This window comes from Aotus nancymaae, unplaced genomic scaffold (genome assembly GCF_030222135.1).
Source record: "Aotus nancymaae isolate 86718 unplaced genomic scaffold, 86718_ANA_hifiasm-v0.15.2.pri h1tg000099l, whole genome shotgun sequence".
Lineage (NCBI taxonomy): Eukaryota > Metazoa > Chordata > Mammalia > Primates > Aotidae > Aotus > Aotus nancymaae.
Genome location: NW_026988514.1, coordinates 3,674,757 through 3,690,366, shown reverse-complemented (window position 1 = coordinate 3,690,366; position 15,610 = coordinate 3,674,757). Strand labels below are relative to the sequence as shown.

The following is a 15,610-nucleotide window of genomic DNA, read 5'->3' as shown; positions in this document are numbered from 1 at the left end:
GGCAGACTAGGTTAAGACCTGCTCACTGCAAAGCCTCTCATGCTAAGCCTGCCTCCTACAAAAAGGATTCAAATTTACTTCCTCTCCTCACTCTAGCCTCCAGGGAGCGGCCTGCTAAGGGACCCTGAATGCCTGGGACTGCCATGTCCCTGTGGCTGTGTGACCTTAGGGGGATGTGTTTGCTCTCTGGGACTCAGTTTCCCCAATGGTGAATGAAGGGGCCACTGGGTGAATCTGGAAGGCTGACATTCCCTACTCAGCCACACTGTCACTCCCTCAGAAATCCCCAGCCCAGCCGGGGGTTGGGGTGGGGGGTGGCTGACAATGTGGTTTGAAGTCATTTCCTGCAAGGAGGAGGGGAGGGTCTTTTCCATGGAGAAGATGACAAACCTGAGATGACAAAAGAGGGGGCTTCTCCCGGGCTTGCGTCTGGGCACGATCCATGAGTAATGGATTACCTCACTGGCTGGGAGACCCCACCCACACCTGCAGTCCCAGGCCCTTCCAAACAATACGAGGCTCCCCCACCCCACACCCCCCAGCAGATCCATTACTTAAGACCAGAATCACACTGAGAGGGAGCAGACCCTGCCCCTCTGCCAAGCGGGCAGGTTCGGGCGGCCACTGCCCAACAGACCCCTGGATACAGCTAAGGGAGGAGAGGGGCCGGCGGGTGCGGAAAGACAAAGGCTTCGGGAAGCAGGAGACAGTGGCCAGGGCACGCTCGCAGGGAGGTCCACCCAGAGTCCACGAGGGCCCGGCTCTCCGCGCTGGGCTAAGGGTGTACACAGATCCCATGCCCACACTCCATGCCGCGCGCTGAGGGTGCAGGGCGGGCTTCCTGGAGAAGGAAGAAGACCCGCAGAGGCGCGAAGAGGAAGGAGAGAGATGAGACAGACACCCGGACGGACTGACAGAGGGAGATGCCGAATGAGACCCGGGCCCAGGGGTGCCGGGTGCTCGTCAGACCGATGGCAGAGACGGAGACCCAGAGACGCACGACAGATCCAGAGGCAGGGGCGGGGGAGGAAGGCAGGGCACCCGGGGAGACCCAGAGACCACGACACCCGCGCAGAAACGGACGCTCAGAGGCGGCCCAGGAGACGCTCACCCCCGCCGGCCCCGGCCGGGCCTTGCCCCCGGGCCCCACTCACCGAGGCCGCAGACCTCACGGCGCAGGCTGAGGCGGCCGCGCTCCTCCGCTATGGCGCGTAGCACGTGCTGCAGCGAGCGCTCCTCGGCCCCGATGCCGCCAGCAAGCTCTAGGGCTGCGGCGGCGGGGAGGGCGGGCGGCTGCAGCGGCGGCGGCGGCGGCGGGGAGTGGGGGAGGCCGGACCCGGAGCCCCGCGGGCGCGGACGCCAAGGCGCAGGCTCGGCCCGGCCCGGTCCGGCGGCCGCTCGGAGGCTGCGGCGCGCTCCGCCGCCCCATCACCAGCGCAGCCCGCCGCGAGCACCAGGGAAGCCACAATCCGCCTCTGTGCACGTCGCGATCGCCGTAGTCACCGCCGCCGCTACCCGCTAAGCCCAGCACCGGCGAGCGCACTTCTGCGCCTCCGCCTCCCGCACGCCCGCGGCTCCGCTCCGCCAGCCCCTCTACTTAAATTCTTAAAAAGGAAATTACGGGCCGGGCGCGGTGGCTCACGCCTGTAATCCCAGCACTTTGGGAGGCCGAGGCGGGTGGGTCACGAGGTCAAGAGATTGAGACCATCCTGGTCAACATGGTGAAACCCCGTCTCTACTAAAAATACAAAAAATTAGCTGGGCATGGTGGCGCCTGCCTGTACTCCCAGCTACTCAGGAGGCTGAGGCAGGAGAATTGCCTGAACCCAGGAGGCGGAGGTTGCAGTGAGCCGAGATCGCGCCATTGCACTCCAGCCTGGGTAACAAGAGCGAAACTCCGTCTCAAAAAAATAAAAGGAAATTACACGTTTATTTTTTCCCTTTCAGGAACACAAGGGTGAGGATCCTCTGGAGTCACAGGCAGACAAGGGAACTGGAAGCAGCTTGGTGGCCACTGTCCTGCTCCTGCCCTGAGGCCACACTGCCCCTCGGGTGCTTCCCTGGAACCCTGGCTCCTGCAGGGCACAGGTATCAGCAACACAGAGGAACAAGGGCCAGGAGCAGAAGCACAGCTGCAGCATCCGAATCTGGGAGGGGATTCTGAGACTGTAGGGCCACAGGCTCTCCCCTGAGCACAGAGCCCCAGCCCCAGGCCATCTGGGTATCCCTGGTATCAGGGAGGAAAGCCTGTACCCGCTGGTCCACCTGTGCAGCGGCGACCTTTCTGTGGTGGTTCCTGGGCATCTGTACTTTCTGGAGCCATGCTTGAGGCAAAAGCGAACAGAGGTGTTTGCTCGGAGCTGGCCACCTGCTCCCTCCAGGGCCAGGTGCTGCCTGCCTGCTGTCCTTAAGGTCTTGCTGGCACCATGTCCCTGCCCCAGGCTTTCCAGAGGGCAGGAGCACAGCCAGGAGGAGCTTTGGGAACAAGTACACCTCATTGCCTGCTCTTGCCCAGCTCCGTGCTGCCTGGAGTCTAACGTGGACATCTCAGGGACTCCCGGGCTTCATGGCCTCTAGGCTTGGGGAATGGAGGAGAGTGTGGTTGAGGCCCCCATGATCACACAGCTGTGGGGCCAGAGCTCCATGGAGGTCCAGGCCACATCCTCTCATTACCCATCCATGTGCCCAGGCCTGGCCCCAGAGCTCAGGGAAAGGGGGAAGAAGCAGAGAGGTAAGGCAGGACCCCAGAGGCTTCCAAGTGTCCCAGAGCCTTGGTCAGGAGAGCGCCCATCCTCCAAAGATCCCCTATGGGAGGCAGAGCTTTCCTCAGGGGGCACAGAATCAATCCCCCAGGCTTTGCCTCAATCCCTGAGCCACCCAGACTGCTGTTCTAGTTGGGGAGCCAGGTGGGCTCTGGTGGACCTGGGGCCTTCGCCCCTCCCAGCCACGAGGGAGGCAGTGCCTGGGTCATGGACCCCAAGGGATCTCCCAGCTTGACCTCTCATAGTCCCACTGACTGGCAGCTTCCTAGGGGCCAAAGACCCCACCCCATGCAGCACAGAAGTCGGCTCTGGCAGGCCTAGAGGCAGACGGGCAGGGAGAGACAGCCCCGTGCCATCACCTCCTCTGTGATCGTGGCCGGGGCTCACTTCCTGCCTGGTGGTCACTGCCCAGACCCCGCCCCTCACCACACAGGCATGTGGAAGTCACTACGCAGGGTCTCCTTGATGAGGGTCTCTCCCTGCCACGAGACAGCTCTGGAGGTCAAGGGGCCCTGGGGCTGAGACCCCAGCCCTAGAACAGCCTGGCAGGAGCTGAGGCTCCCTCAGAAGTGCTCCCAGGCTGCTGCTGTTACTACCAGGCTGCTGCAGTTACTATTATTGTTACTTTTTTAAAAATTGTACTTTGGGCTCTGGAGTACACGTGCACATCCTGCATCCTGCAGGATTGTTGTATAGGTACATACATGCCATGCTGATTTGCTGTCTCCATCCTACCTTCCCCACCCACCTCCCCACCTTTATCACCTACATCAGGCATTTCTCCCGGGGTTATCCCTCCCCATCCTCCCTGTCCCTGCCCCACTGCTGTCCCTCCCCTCCCCTCACCTAGCCCAGTGAGTGTTGTTCTCTTCCCTGTGCCCAAGTGTTCTCATTCTTCATCACCCACCTATGAGTGAAAACATGTGGTGTTTGGTTTTCAGTTCTTGTGTCAGTTTACTGAGAACGATGCTTTCTAGATTCATCCATGTCTCTACAAAGGACACAAACTCGTCGTTTTTTATGGCTGCATAGTATTCCATGTGTATATGTGCCACATTTTCTTTGTCCAGTCTATCACTGATAGGCATTTGGGTTGGTTCCAGGTCTTTGCTATCGTAAACAGCACCACAACGAACATATGTGTGCATGTATCTTTATAATAGAACGATTTGTAATCCTTTTGGTATATACCCAGTAATGGGATTGCTGGGTCAAATGGAATTTCTATTTCTAGATCCTTGAGAAATCACCACACTGTCTTCCATAATGGTTGAACTAATTTACACTCCCACCAACAGTGTAAAAGTGTTCCTATTTCTCCACATCCTCTCCAGCATCTGTCTCCCGATTTCTTAATGATCACCATTCTAACTGTCATGAGATGGTATCTCAGTGTGGTTTTGATTTGCATTTCTCTAATGACCAGTGGTGATGAGCTTTTTTTTCAGGTTGTTGGCCTCATATATGTCTTCTTTTAAAAAGTGTCTGTTCATATCCTTCGCCTACTTTTGAATGAGTTTTTTTTCTTGTAAAATTGCTTTAGTTCTTTGTAGATTCTGGATATTAGCCCTTTGTCGGTTGCCAGTTCACTCTGATGATTTTTTTTTTTTTTTTGCTGTGCAAAAGCTCTTAAGTTTAATTAGATCCCATTTGTCTATTTTGGCTTTTGTTGCTAGTGCCCTTGGTGTTTTAGTCATGAAGTCCTTGCCTGTGCCTATGTCCTGAAAGGTGTGGCCTAGGTTTTCTTCTAGGGTTTTTATGGTGTTAGTTTTTATGTTTAAATCTTTAATCCATCTGGAGTTAATTTTTGTATAAGGTGTCAGGAAGGGGTCCAGTTTCAGCTTCCTGCATATGGCTAGCCAGTTTTCCCAACACCATTTATTAAACAGGGAACCCTTTCCCCATTGCTTGTTTTTGTCATGTTTGTCAAAGATCAGATGGTTGTAGATATGTTGTGTTGCCTCTGAGTCCTCTGTTCTGTTCCATTGGTCTATATCTTTGTTTTGGTACCAGGACCATGCTGTTTTGATTACTGTGGCCTTGTAGTATAGTTTGAAGTCAGGTGGGGTGATGCCTCCAGCTTTGTTCTTTTTGCTTAGGATTGTCTTGGCTATGTGGGCTCTCTTTTGGATTCATATGAAGTTTAAAGTGGTTTTTTCCAGTTCCATGAAGAAGGTCAGTGGTAGCTTGACGGGGATAGCAATGAATCTATAAATTACTTTGGGCAGTATCACCATTTTCACAATATTGATTCTTCCTAACCACGAGCATGGAATGTTTTTTCATCTGTTTGTGTTCTCTCTTATTTCCTTGATCAGTGGTTTATAGTTCTCCTTGAAGAGATCTTTTACATCCTTTGTTAGTTGTATTCCTAGGTTTTTAATTTTCTTTTTAGCAATTGTAAATGGGAGTTCGCTCATGATTTGGCTTTCTGTTTGTCTGTTGTCAGTGTATAGGAAGGCTTGTGATTTCTGCACCTTGATTTTGTATCCTGAGATTTTGCCAAAGTTGCTTATCAGTTTAAGGAAGTTTTGGGCTGAGACGATAGGGTCTTCTAAATATATGATCATGTTGTCTGCAAATAGGAACAATTTGATTTCTTCTTTTCCTAATTGAATGCCGTTTATTTCTTTTTCTTGCCTAATTTCTCTGGCTAGAACTTCCAATACTATATTGAATAGGAGTGGTGAGAGAGGGCATCCTTGTCTAGTGCCAGTTTTTAAAGGGAATGCTTCTAGTTTTTGCCCATTCAGCATGATATTGGTTGTGGGTTTGTCGTAAATAGTTTTCATTATTTTGAGATATGTTCCATCGATACCTAGTTTATTGAGAATTTTTAGCATAAAGGGCTGTTGAATTTTGTTGAAAGCCTTCTCTGCATCTATTGAGATAATCGTGGTTTTTGTCTTTGGTTCTGTTAATATGGTGGATTACGTTTATAGATTTGCATATGTTGAACCAGCCTTGCAACCCCAGAATGAAGTCTATTTGATCATGGTGGATAAGCTTTTGATGTGCTTTTGGATTTGGTTTGCCAGTATTTTATTGAAGATTTTTGCATCAATGTTCATCATGGATATTGGCCTGCAGTTTTCTTTTGCAGTTGTGTCTCTGCCAGGTTTTGGTCTCAGGATGATGTTGGTCTCATAGAAAGAGTTAGGGAGGATTCCTTCTTTTTGTATTGTTTGAAATAGTTTCAACAGGAATGGTACCAGCTCCTCTTTGTATGTCTGGTAGAATTTGGCTGTGAACTCATCTGGACTTGGACTTTTTTTGGTTGGTAGGCTATTAATTGCTGCCTTGACTTCAACCCTTGTTATTGGTCTATTCAGGGTTTCAACTTCTTCCTGGCTTAGTCTTGGGAGTGTGCAAGTGTCCAGGAATTTATCCATTTCTTCCAGATTTACTGATTTATGTGCATAGAGCTGTTTGTAGAAATCTCTGATGGTAGTTTGTATTTCTGAGGAATTGGTCGTGATCTCCCTGTTATCGTTTTTTATTGCATCTATTCTATTCTTCTCTCTTTTCTTTTTTATTAGTAGCTAGTGGTCTATTTTGTTGATCTTTTCAAAAACCAGATCATGGATTTATTGATTTTTTTGAAGGGTTTTTTGTGTCTCTATCTCCTTCAGTTCTGTTCTGATCTTAGTTATTTCTTGTCTTCTGCTTGCTTTTAATTTTTTTTTAATCTTGCTCCTCTAGCTCTTTCAATTTTGACAATAGGGTGTCGATTTTAGATCTTTCCTTGTCTTTCGCTTGGGCATTTATTGCTATAAATTTCCCTCTAGACGCTGCTTTAAATGTGTCCCATAGATTCTGGTATGTTGTGTCTTCGTTCTTGTTGGTTTCAAAGAATATTTTTATTTCTGCCTTCATTTCGTTGTTTATTTAGTCAACATTCAGGAGCAAGTTGTTCAATTTCCACGAGATTCTGCAATTTTGAGTGCTTTTCTTAGTCCTGAGTTCTAATTTGATTGTGCTGTGGTCTGAGAGACTGTTTGTAATGATTTCCATTCTTTTGAATTTCCTGCAGAGTGATTTACTTCCAATTACGTGGTCAATTTTGGAGTAAGTGTGATGTGGAGCTTAGACGAATGTGTGTTCTGTGGATTTGGGGTGGAGTGTTCTGTAAATGTCTATTAGGTCCTCTTGGTCCAGATGTGTGTTCAAGTCCTGGATATCCTTGTTAATTTTCTGTCTCATTGATCTGTCCAATATTGTCAGTGGAGTATTAAAGTCTCCCACAATTATTGTGCCGGAGTCTAAGTCTCTTTGTAGGTCGTTAAGAACTTGCTTTATGTATCTGGATGCTCCTGCATTGGGTGCATATGTATTTAGGATAGTTCGCTCTTCTTGTTGGATTGATCCTTTTACCATTATGTAATGTCCTTCTTTTTCTCTTTTGATATTTGTTCGTTTAAAGTTTGTTTTATCAGAGACTAGGATTGCTAACCATGCTGTTTTTTTTGTTTTTTTTTCTCTCCATTTGCTTGGTAAATCTTCTTCCATCCCTTTATTTTGAGTCTATGTGAGTCTTTGCACATGAGTTGGGTCTTCTGAATACAGCACACTGATGGGTCTTAACTTTTTATCCAGTTTGCCAGTCTTTGTTTTTTGATTGGGGCATTTAGGCCATTTACATTCAGCATTAATATTGTTATGTTTGAATTTGATCCCGCCATATTGTTACTGGCTGGTTGTTTTGCTCATTAGTTGATGCGGTTTCTTCATTGCATCATTGTCCTTTACCATTTGGTATATTTTTGCAGTGTCTGCTACTGGTTGTTCCTTTCCATGTTTAGTACTTCCTTCAGGAGCTCTTGTAAGGCAGGTCTTGTAGCAACGACATCTCTCAGCAATTGCTTGTCCGTAAAGGATTTTATTTCTCTTTCACTTATGAAGCTTAGTTTGGCTGGATATGAAATTCTGGGTTGAAAGTTCTTTTCTTTAAGGATGTTGAATATTGGCCCCCACTTCCTTCTAGCTTGTAGGGTTTCTGCTGAGAGATCCACTGTGAGTCTGATGGTCTTTCCTTTGTAGGTGACTCGACCTTTCTCTCTGGCTGCCCTTAGGATTTTCTCCTTCATTTCAACCCTGGTGAATCTGAAATTATGTGCCTTGGGGTTGCTCTTCTTGAGGAATATCTTTGTGGTGTTCTCTGTATTTCCTGGATTTGAATGTTGACCTGCCTTGTTAGGTTGGGGAAGTTCTCTTGGATAATATCCTGAAGAGTGTTTTCCAACTTGGATTCATTCTCTCTGTCACATTCAGGTACACTGATCAAGCGTAGATTAGGCCTTTTCACACAATCAAATAGTTCTTGGAGGCTTTGTTCATTTCTTATGTTGGCAATTTTAGAGGAAAGTAATACCTTTTTTGTTTGTTTTTGCTTTTCCTTTTTTGAGATGGAATTTTGGTCTTGTTGCCTAGGCTGGAGTGCAATGGTGCAGTCTTGGCTTACTGCAACCTCCACTTACCAGGTTCAAGCAATTCTCCTGCCTCAGTCTCTTGAGTAGCTGGAATTACAAGTATGTGCCACCATGCCCAGCTGATTTTTGTATTTTTAGTAGAGATGGGGTTTCACCATGTTGGCCAGGCTGGTCTTGAACCCCTGACCTTGCGATCTGCCCACCTCGGCCTCCCAAAGTGCTGGGATTCCAGGTGTGAGCCACTGCACCCAGTCTTAACATGCATTTCTTTACTAACTAGGTGGCTGACCACTTTCTTCATATGTATGCTGGCCATTTAAACCCTCTGCAAGTTGTATGTAGATCAATTATTTTATTAGACTATCATGAAACCAAGAGAACCATGGCTTATCTTTCACAATATATGCAGCTTATTGTAATGTTGGTGGTTTTATCATTTTCCCGAAAGTTCAGTGTTTTTCTCCTTCGAGGAGTTAGGAAAAGGAGGTGGAGCTGGTAGGTGTGCTTCTTGGAAGGCCTACAGGAGTGATAGAAAAATCAACATGGCTATGACAAAGCACTAAAACAGCACTAAGATGTCAGTTTTTCACGTGAGATTAGCAGGCATTAGGATGCTGGACAATGTTGATATTGGTGACAGTGTAGGGACATTGAAACCCTCATGCATTGCTGTAGGAGTTGTGACTGATTCCACGGTCTGAATAGCAATCCAGCATAAGGTACACTTGTACCTTATTACCCAGCAGATCCACCTCCAAGTATATGTTCCAGAGAAAGTCTCAGGGCATTAATGAAACTGTCTGAGTATGCTCACTGCAGTGTTATTGGTGATGGTGGAGTTGGGGCCATGCAGGTGTTCATTTCTGGGAGACTGAAGAAAAAGATATGGGGGGGTGCACATCATGAAGGTACCAGCCAACAGTGCCAGCAATGAGAAGCAATAAATTAGACACACACAGAGCAATGTAGGCAGATCTTAATATAAGTATTTACTGAAAACAGTAAGAAATGGAATGAGATATATGCCACAGCATTATTTGCATAAATGTAAAATACATACAAAACAATACATGATTTTCAGAAATACTTTTATTAACAAAAAATACACTTCAATACATTACAATGACTGCCTGAAGGAAGAAGGGAAAGAGAGAGGAGTGTGGGAATGAAAGGGAATCGATGCACACATAAAACAAGAGAGGTACCGGTGGTCATAGTGAACAAAAGAACATGATAAACTGAATCTGCATTTGATGCCCAAAGGGAAACAGAAGAAGGAAAAGCCATGAGCACTAGGAGAAGTTAGATAGAGCCAGCCACCTCCCAGGTTAGCAAAATTCCTGGCTGCATGGGTTGTTCAGGACCGTGGAGAGCTGCTCCACATCCCAGCTCAACTGGAGGCTCTGCTCTGTTCCCTTCTGCTTTTCTCTTTCATGTTCCCTTTTCCTCCAGCTGACTCTTTTCTCTGTTTTTCTTTCCAGTGTCTTCTCTGCCACCTTATCCTCAGCCCTCCCACCTCCCTTGCCCACTTTGCTCCCTTTTCTTCTTGTGAGAGCCTCAGCCCCTGAGCTCTCCACTACAAATGGGCTTCCGCTTGCTCCCCTGGTTTCCTTCCCAGTGCCTCTTCCCTTCCCCATTCCCTGTTTCCACCCCTCCCTCCCTCCTCCAACCCCATCAGCAGCTCCGCTCTCGAGTCCCCACCGTCCTCCCTGCTCCACTCTGCTCCATCCCTGCTGCACCCTGAACTATCTGATGTTAACCCTCTTCTCTCTTCCTCACGGCTGGCAGGACCACAGGTTTGAGCTCTGTTTCTCTGTCACTTCCCACATCTCTTCTCTGCCTCACTCCATTGCCTTCCTCCATGCCCACTGCACCCTTACTACCCTTCCTGTCATGAGGGGCCCGTGGCCCAGCCTTTGCAGACTAAATGCAGCTGCCCTCTCCCTATCCTCACTCCTCAGCCTAGAGGACAGGGAGCGAGAGTAGGAAGAGGAGGAGGAAGAAGAGGAGGCCCAGGGTAAGGGACTGCCCCCTGGCTGGCGACCCATGGAGGACAGTAGCCCAGGAGGGGGATCTGCCGAGGGGGAAGGGAATCCCAGAGACCCTGGTGCCTGAGAGGAAGAGGAGGTCTCACTTTGGGATGAAGCCAACGAAAGGAGAAGCCACCAGTCCCTCTAACAGGTAGGAACAAGAAAAGTCTTAGGAAAGCCAGTCAGACTAGGTCTGTCCTGTCCCAGCCCATGCTTCTTGGGGGTTCCTTTCTGATTTGGGGAGCAGGCAGGGACTCTGGGAGGCAGTGGGTAGAACAGAAGGAAGCCCCTTGCTAGGACTGCCATGGAACCAATGCTCCTGTCACTTGCTAGGACTGGCTTCAGGAAAGTAGCTCCAGGGAAAAATTCTTTTTAATTAAAAAAAGTTTGTAAACATGGGAAAACTGAGGTGAGAGAAGGAGGCAGACCTGCCCAGTACCACACAGGGCAGTACTGAACAGTGGTTAGTATATGCACTGTGCTAGCAAAAGATCTTTGGTTTGGCCAGGTGTGGTGGCTCATACTTGTAATCACAGCACTTTGGGAGGCCAAGGCAGGTGGGTCATTTGAGGTCAGGAGTTCGAGACCAGCCTGGCCAATATTGTGAAATCCCATCTCTACTAAAAATACAAAAAAAAAAAAAAATAGTTGGGCATGGTGGTACATGCCTGTAATCCCAGCTACTAGGGAGGCTGAGGCAGGAGAATCACTTGAACCCAGGGGACAGAGGTTGTAGTGAGCTGAGATATCACCACTGCACTCCAGCCATGAGCCCCCAAACTCAACCCTAAAAATATCTGCCTTGAGTGCCTATTTTTCTTAAAACAGGTCCTTGATTTTAGAACCAATAAATGGGGGAAAAAATCCTCAGATTCACATCTCACTTCTAACCGAACTATTCAGCTAGGAAACAAGAGATTACATCAGACTACACATAGAGGATGGTGGTATGAGGGTCTAACTCCAACAGGTGTCTCAGTATGGCTGAACCAACTTTTGCTGCAATAGATCCTTGGCCCAAGTTTGAGAGAAAAAAAATCCCACAATCACCTGAGAAACACACTTAGAACCTCAGGAGTCTTCTTGTATGCTGATTCCCTTGGTAAGCCATTTCTACAAACGTGTGTAAGACACATAGAAAACACGTATTGTATAGGTCAGTATGCCTTCTTCCTCCAGGAGAGAGAAAGAAATGAAGTGCTTTCTTTCATTACTACCACCACAAGCTACTCACAGGAAGACTGAGTCCCACATAGCTCAGCTAATAAAAACAGATCACTTGCACCCCTTCAGACACAAGCAAATGAATTACTCATCTGCTGCCAGGTTATAGCCTTCCCTGCCCCCTGGAAGCAAAATCACAAACACAGCCAGTTCGCAACCTCGACTGAGTAGGCCACATTCCAAAGGCAGCTGGTTTGGACTCTGGTTTCCAGGGGAAAATAAGTGCAAGATGCAAATCAGTACCAAGCTCCCCAGATGGCTCCCAAAAGCTTAGTTACCCCATAATGTAGCCAAACATGGCTGGCACCAGCCTCACTAGTAAATCCCAGGAGAGGGGTGGAGGGGAGGCAGAAATGGAGTCATGAGGGTAAGGGCTCTGGGGACTGTGCAGTCACAGAGACAGCACAAATGGGAGCTCCAGACCTGGTGACTCCCACCATGCCCTAGAAGGCCCTGGGCCCCCAGGACTCTGAAAAGCACCCATGATGACACCATGATACACTGCCTAGCCTTACCTCCAAATCAGGAAGGGGCCGATGAACAGGAAGCAACCAAAATGAGTCTCTAGGCAGAGGAAGGCAGAGGCATACACAGGGAAGCCAGAAGAGGATGGGCTCAGACTTCAGGAGACCAGAGCCAAGACAGAGGAGTCAGCACCAAAAGGAGGGCAAGTGACCAGCACGCCCCATTCTTACAAATGCTCAGTCCAGCGTAACGTCAACCCAGCCTCCTCAGCAGGGAACTAGCCAAAGCTGATCAAAATCTAGAGTGTTTGCGGAACACCACTCACTCTCACAGGCCCATACGAGAATAGTCTGTAGGTTCCCTACTTCCTTTAGGAATGTGAGACAGTAATCGTTTTCCATGATGATTTTGTCACTTGTTTTGGCCCGGCCATCCTGCACTGCAAATAATCTTGGGCAGCCCCTTGTATCTCAAACTGGCGCAGCTAATATGAACTGACTGTCACTTCCCAATCCATGCCAGCTGAATGGCAGCAGGCCTCTACCTCATAACTGGAGGCAAAAAGGTATGCATGGTGGAGAATTCGGTACGCCTATAAAGTCAGCGAGTTCCAGCATAAAACAGATTCTGAGGACACAGGAAATAACACATAAATTCCAACTCCTAGAAACTCCCTTCTTAGCAAGACATCCCCTTCTACCTCCAACATCAAGCCAAACATATAAAGGTGCATATTACAAAAACTTCCTGTGGCATGCAACAGATTCAGTCTCCCTGGATGAGCGGCATGATGAGATGTTCATAGAGACTGTGTGTCCTCAGGGCAGGCACTGCTGGGGTGGCTCTGGGGAGCTCCCAGCTGCCGAGAGGCTTAAAGCCCACACCCAGAGCAGATCTTCTGAGAGGGGATCAAACCAGAAACTTTGTTACACACAAAATTTTCCTAGCACTTGAGGAACTTCTCAAGCCCAAGCTGTGGATTTCATCACAAAGTTCTACGGGCGACGGTGATTTTCCTCTACACAAGCGGGAAAACAACCCAGATGAAGGCATATTTCCCAGCTCCAGTAACTGCACTGAGCCCAGCGCCCTCATGGGGGAGACCAAATGAACAGTCAGCTTTCTTTGCCTCCAAGCGCAGGAGGGACAGACATCTAAGTAATGGTGCGTGATCCCATGCATCGGTGGGAACGGGAGCAGAAGTGGCAAGGCAATGCTAACGGAGCCCTCTTCAAAATGAAATTGGAATTGGCATCTGCAACATGATGACAGAAAAGCCTGGCTATGTGGAGGGGGGGAATTCCAGAAAATTCCAAAGGATTGTAGTTCTCTGTGGGAAAGGAAAGAAACTGTCCTGTCTTTTCAGGAGTGAAGCCAAGAGAAGTAGTGGCAGCCAGGCTGCAAAGGCAGATGGATCTCAGGTGCATGGGCAACGGCCTCACCTGCCACACACACCCCAAGGTGAGCGCTCACCCAGTGGGCAATACTGCAGGAAGCTCCATGGATTTGTAGGAGGGGCAGGACAGGCAAGCTCACGTGTGGGTCTCAACCAGCCAGGCATGAGGTGGCAGAAGGACTGAAGAGGAGGTGGGAGATACGAATGGCAGGAACCTCACTGGAAGGCAAATTCAAAAATGTCCACACAAGAAGTGGAGGCAGCAAGAGCCGAGAGAGGCTAACACAGAGTCCAAGGGAACAAGACGGGCAGGCCGGGCGCAGTGGCTCACGCCTGGAATCCCAGCACATTGGGAGGCCGAGGCAGGTGGATCACGAGGTCAGGAGTTTGAGACCAGCCTGACCAACATGGTGAAACCCAGTCTCTACTAAAAATACAAAAATTAGCTGGGTGTGGTGGCACATGCCTGTAATCCCAGCTACTCAGGAGGCTGAGGCAGGAGACTTGCCTAAACCTGGAAGGCGGAAGTTGCAGTGAGCCGAGATCATGCCACTGCACTCCAGCCTGGGTGACAGAATGAGACTTCATCTCAAAAAAAAAAAAAAAAAAAAAAAAGAGGGGCAAATGGCACTAACAGGGTTTCATGAGAAGTCGCGCAGGCTCAAAGGGAAAACAGAACAGCAAGGGCCTACAGCGCCGGGAGAGACACACCCATGAGCACCCTGAGCTGCTCAGCAGAGGGCAGGGAGGGGAGGGCCTGGGGCCCCACCCAGAGAGTCCCTTGGAGGACTGGGGATGACTGATGGGAGGAGGAATGTTTCAGAGACAGGCAGGGTCATCTCCCAGTAGGGGAACAAAGCCTTCCGCCTTCCACCTGGGAGTGGAGCTGGTCTGAGTGGCTCCAGACCACAGACCTCTGAACAATGGGGGGAGGGAAGTAGACCATAGCTCCAGGTAAAGAATGCATTTAACATCCACCCAGGGGCATAAAAGGAGAATGGTGGCTGGGCGCAGTGGCTGATGCCTGTGATCCCAGCACTTTGGGAGGCTAAGATGGGCAGATCACAGGGTCAAAAGATTGAGACTATCCTGGCCAACATGGTGAAACCTTGTCTCTACTAAAAAATACAAAAATTAGCTGGGTATGGTGGCGGGTGCCTGTAATCCTAGCTACTCGGGAGGTTTAGGCAGGAGAATTGCTTGAACTCAGGAGGCGGAGATTGCAGTGAGCCAAGATTGTGCCATTGCACTCAAGCCTGGGCAACAAGAGCCAAACTCTGCCTCAAAAAAAAAAAAAAAAAAAAAAGAGAGAGAGAGAATGCAGGACAAGATGGCAGGTGTGGGGCACCAGGGCCGGCATCTGGTCTGGGGTGACAGGTTGACAGGTGAGAACAGTCTCTGGGTCAGGATTGGTCAGCGGGGAGCTGGGGACGATGAAAGAAACACATCCAGCTGTGTGTGCCCCTTGAGAGCCAGAGCTGATGAGAGTCACATTCACAAAGCTTCTCTAGTGGGACTTGCAAAAAAAAAAAGTCCCATAGTCCTCTTTGTGAGAGATGAAATAGAGTCCTCCTGATTTGTCTCTCTAGCCCTCCTCTCATATTCTGGACAGAGGCCCCTTTTTTCTAGTAACCTGCTGCTTCCCCCTTTCTACCCACAGGGTTCCCGTGGAAAGAGCCATTTTACTCTATCCTCAGTTCATCATGAACTGATCCAGGGTCAAGGCCGCTACCCAAGCTGAGCCCATCGACTTCCTCCCTGGGATTTTTTTGAACTGCCACTGAGATAGAGTACATTTCTCATTAGGAGCTGAGGCTGTGAGGGCTGAAGCTCAGGAGGCATCTGAAGCTGATCTACAGTCAGAGAGGAGCAGAGACAGATGTAGATGGAAGGAGGAAGACAGGTTCCAGGCTGCATTCAAGACTTGAGTTCAGCCGGGTGTGGTGGCTCATGCCTGTGGGTCACTTGATGTCAGGAGTTTGATACCAGCCTGGCCTAAATGGTGAAACTCCGTCTCTACTAAATATACAAAAATTAGCCAGGCATGGTGGTGCACGTCTGTAATCCTAGCTACTAGGGAGGCTGAGGCAGGAGAACTGTTGGAACCTGGGAGGCAGAGGTTGCAGTGAGCTGAGATCGCATCACTGCACTCCAGCCTGGGCAACAGAGCAAGACTCCATCTCAGACAAAAAAAAAAAAAAGGTGGGCTGTGGTGGCTCATGCCTATAATCCCAGCACTTTGGGAGGCCGAGGCAGGCAGATCATGAGGTCAAGAGATCGAGACCATCCTGGCCAACATGGTGA

At 49.1% G+C, this 15,610-nt stretch overlaps 1 protein-coding gene across 1 annotated transcript in view; it reads left to right on the top strand.

Moving 5' to 3' along the window:
* Window positions 1-2,586: 2,586 nt before the first annotated feature.
* LOC135271956 (WASH complex subunit 2A-like) overlaps window positions 2,587-15,610 on the top strand; it is a 71,782-nt gene continuing 58,758 nt past the window's right edge. Inside the window, 1 exon segment of the mRNA XM_064370076.1 lies at window positions 2,587-2,731. Coding sequence (XP_064226146.1) covers window positions 2,587-2,731 — 145 coding nt within the window.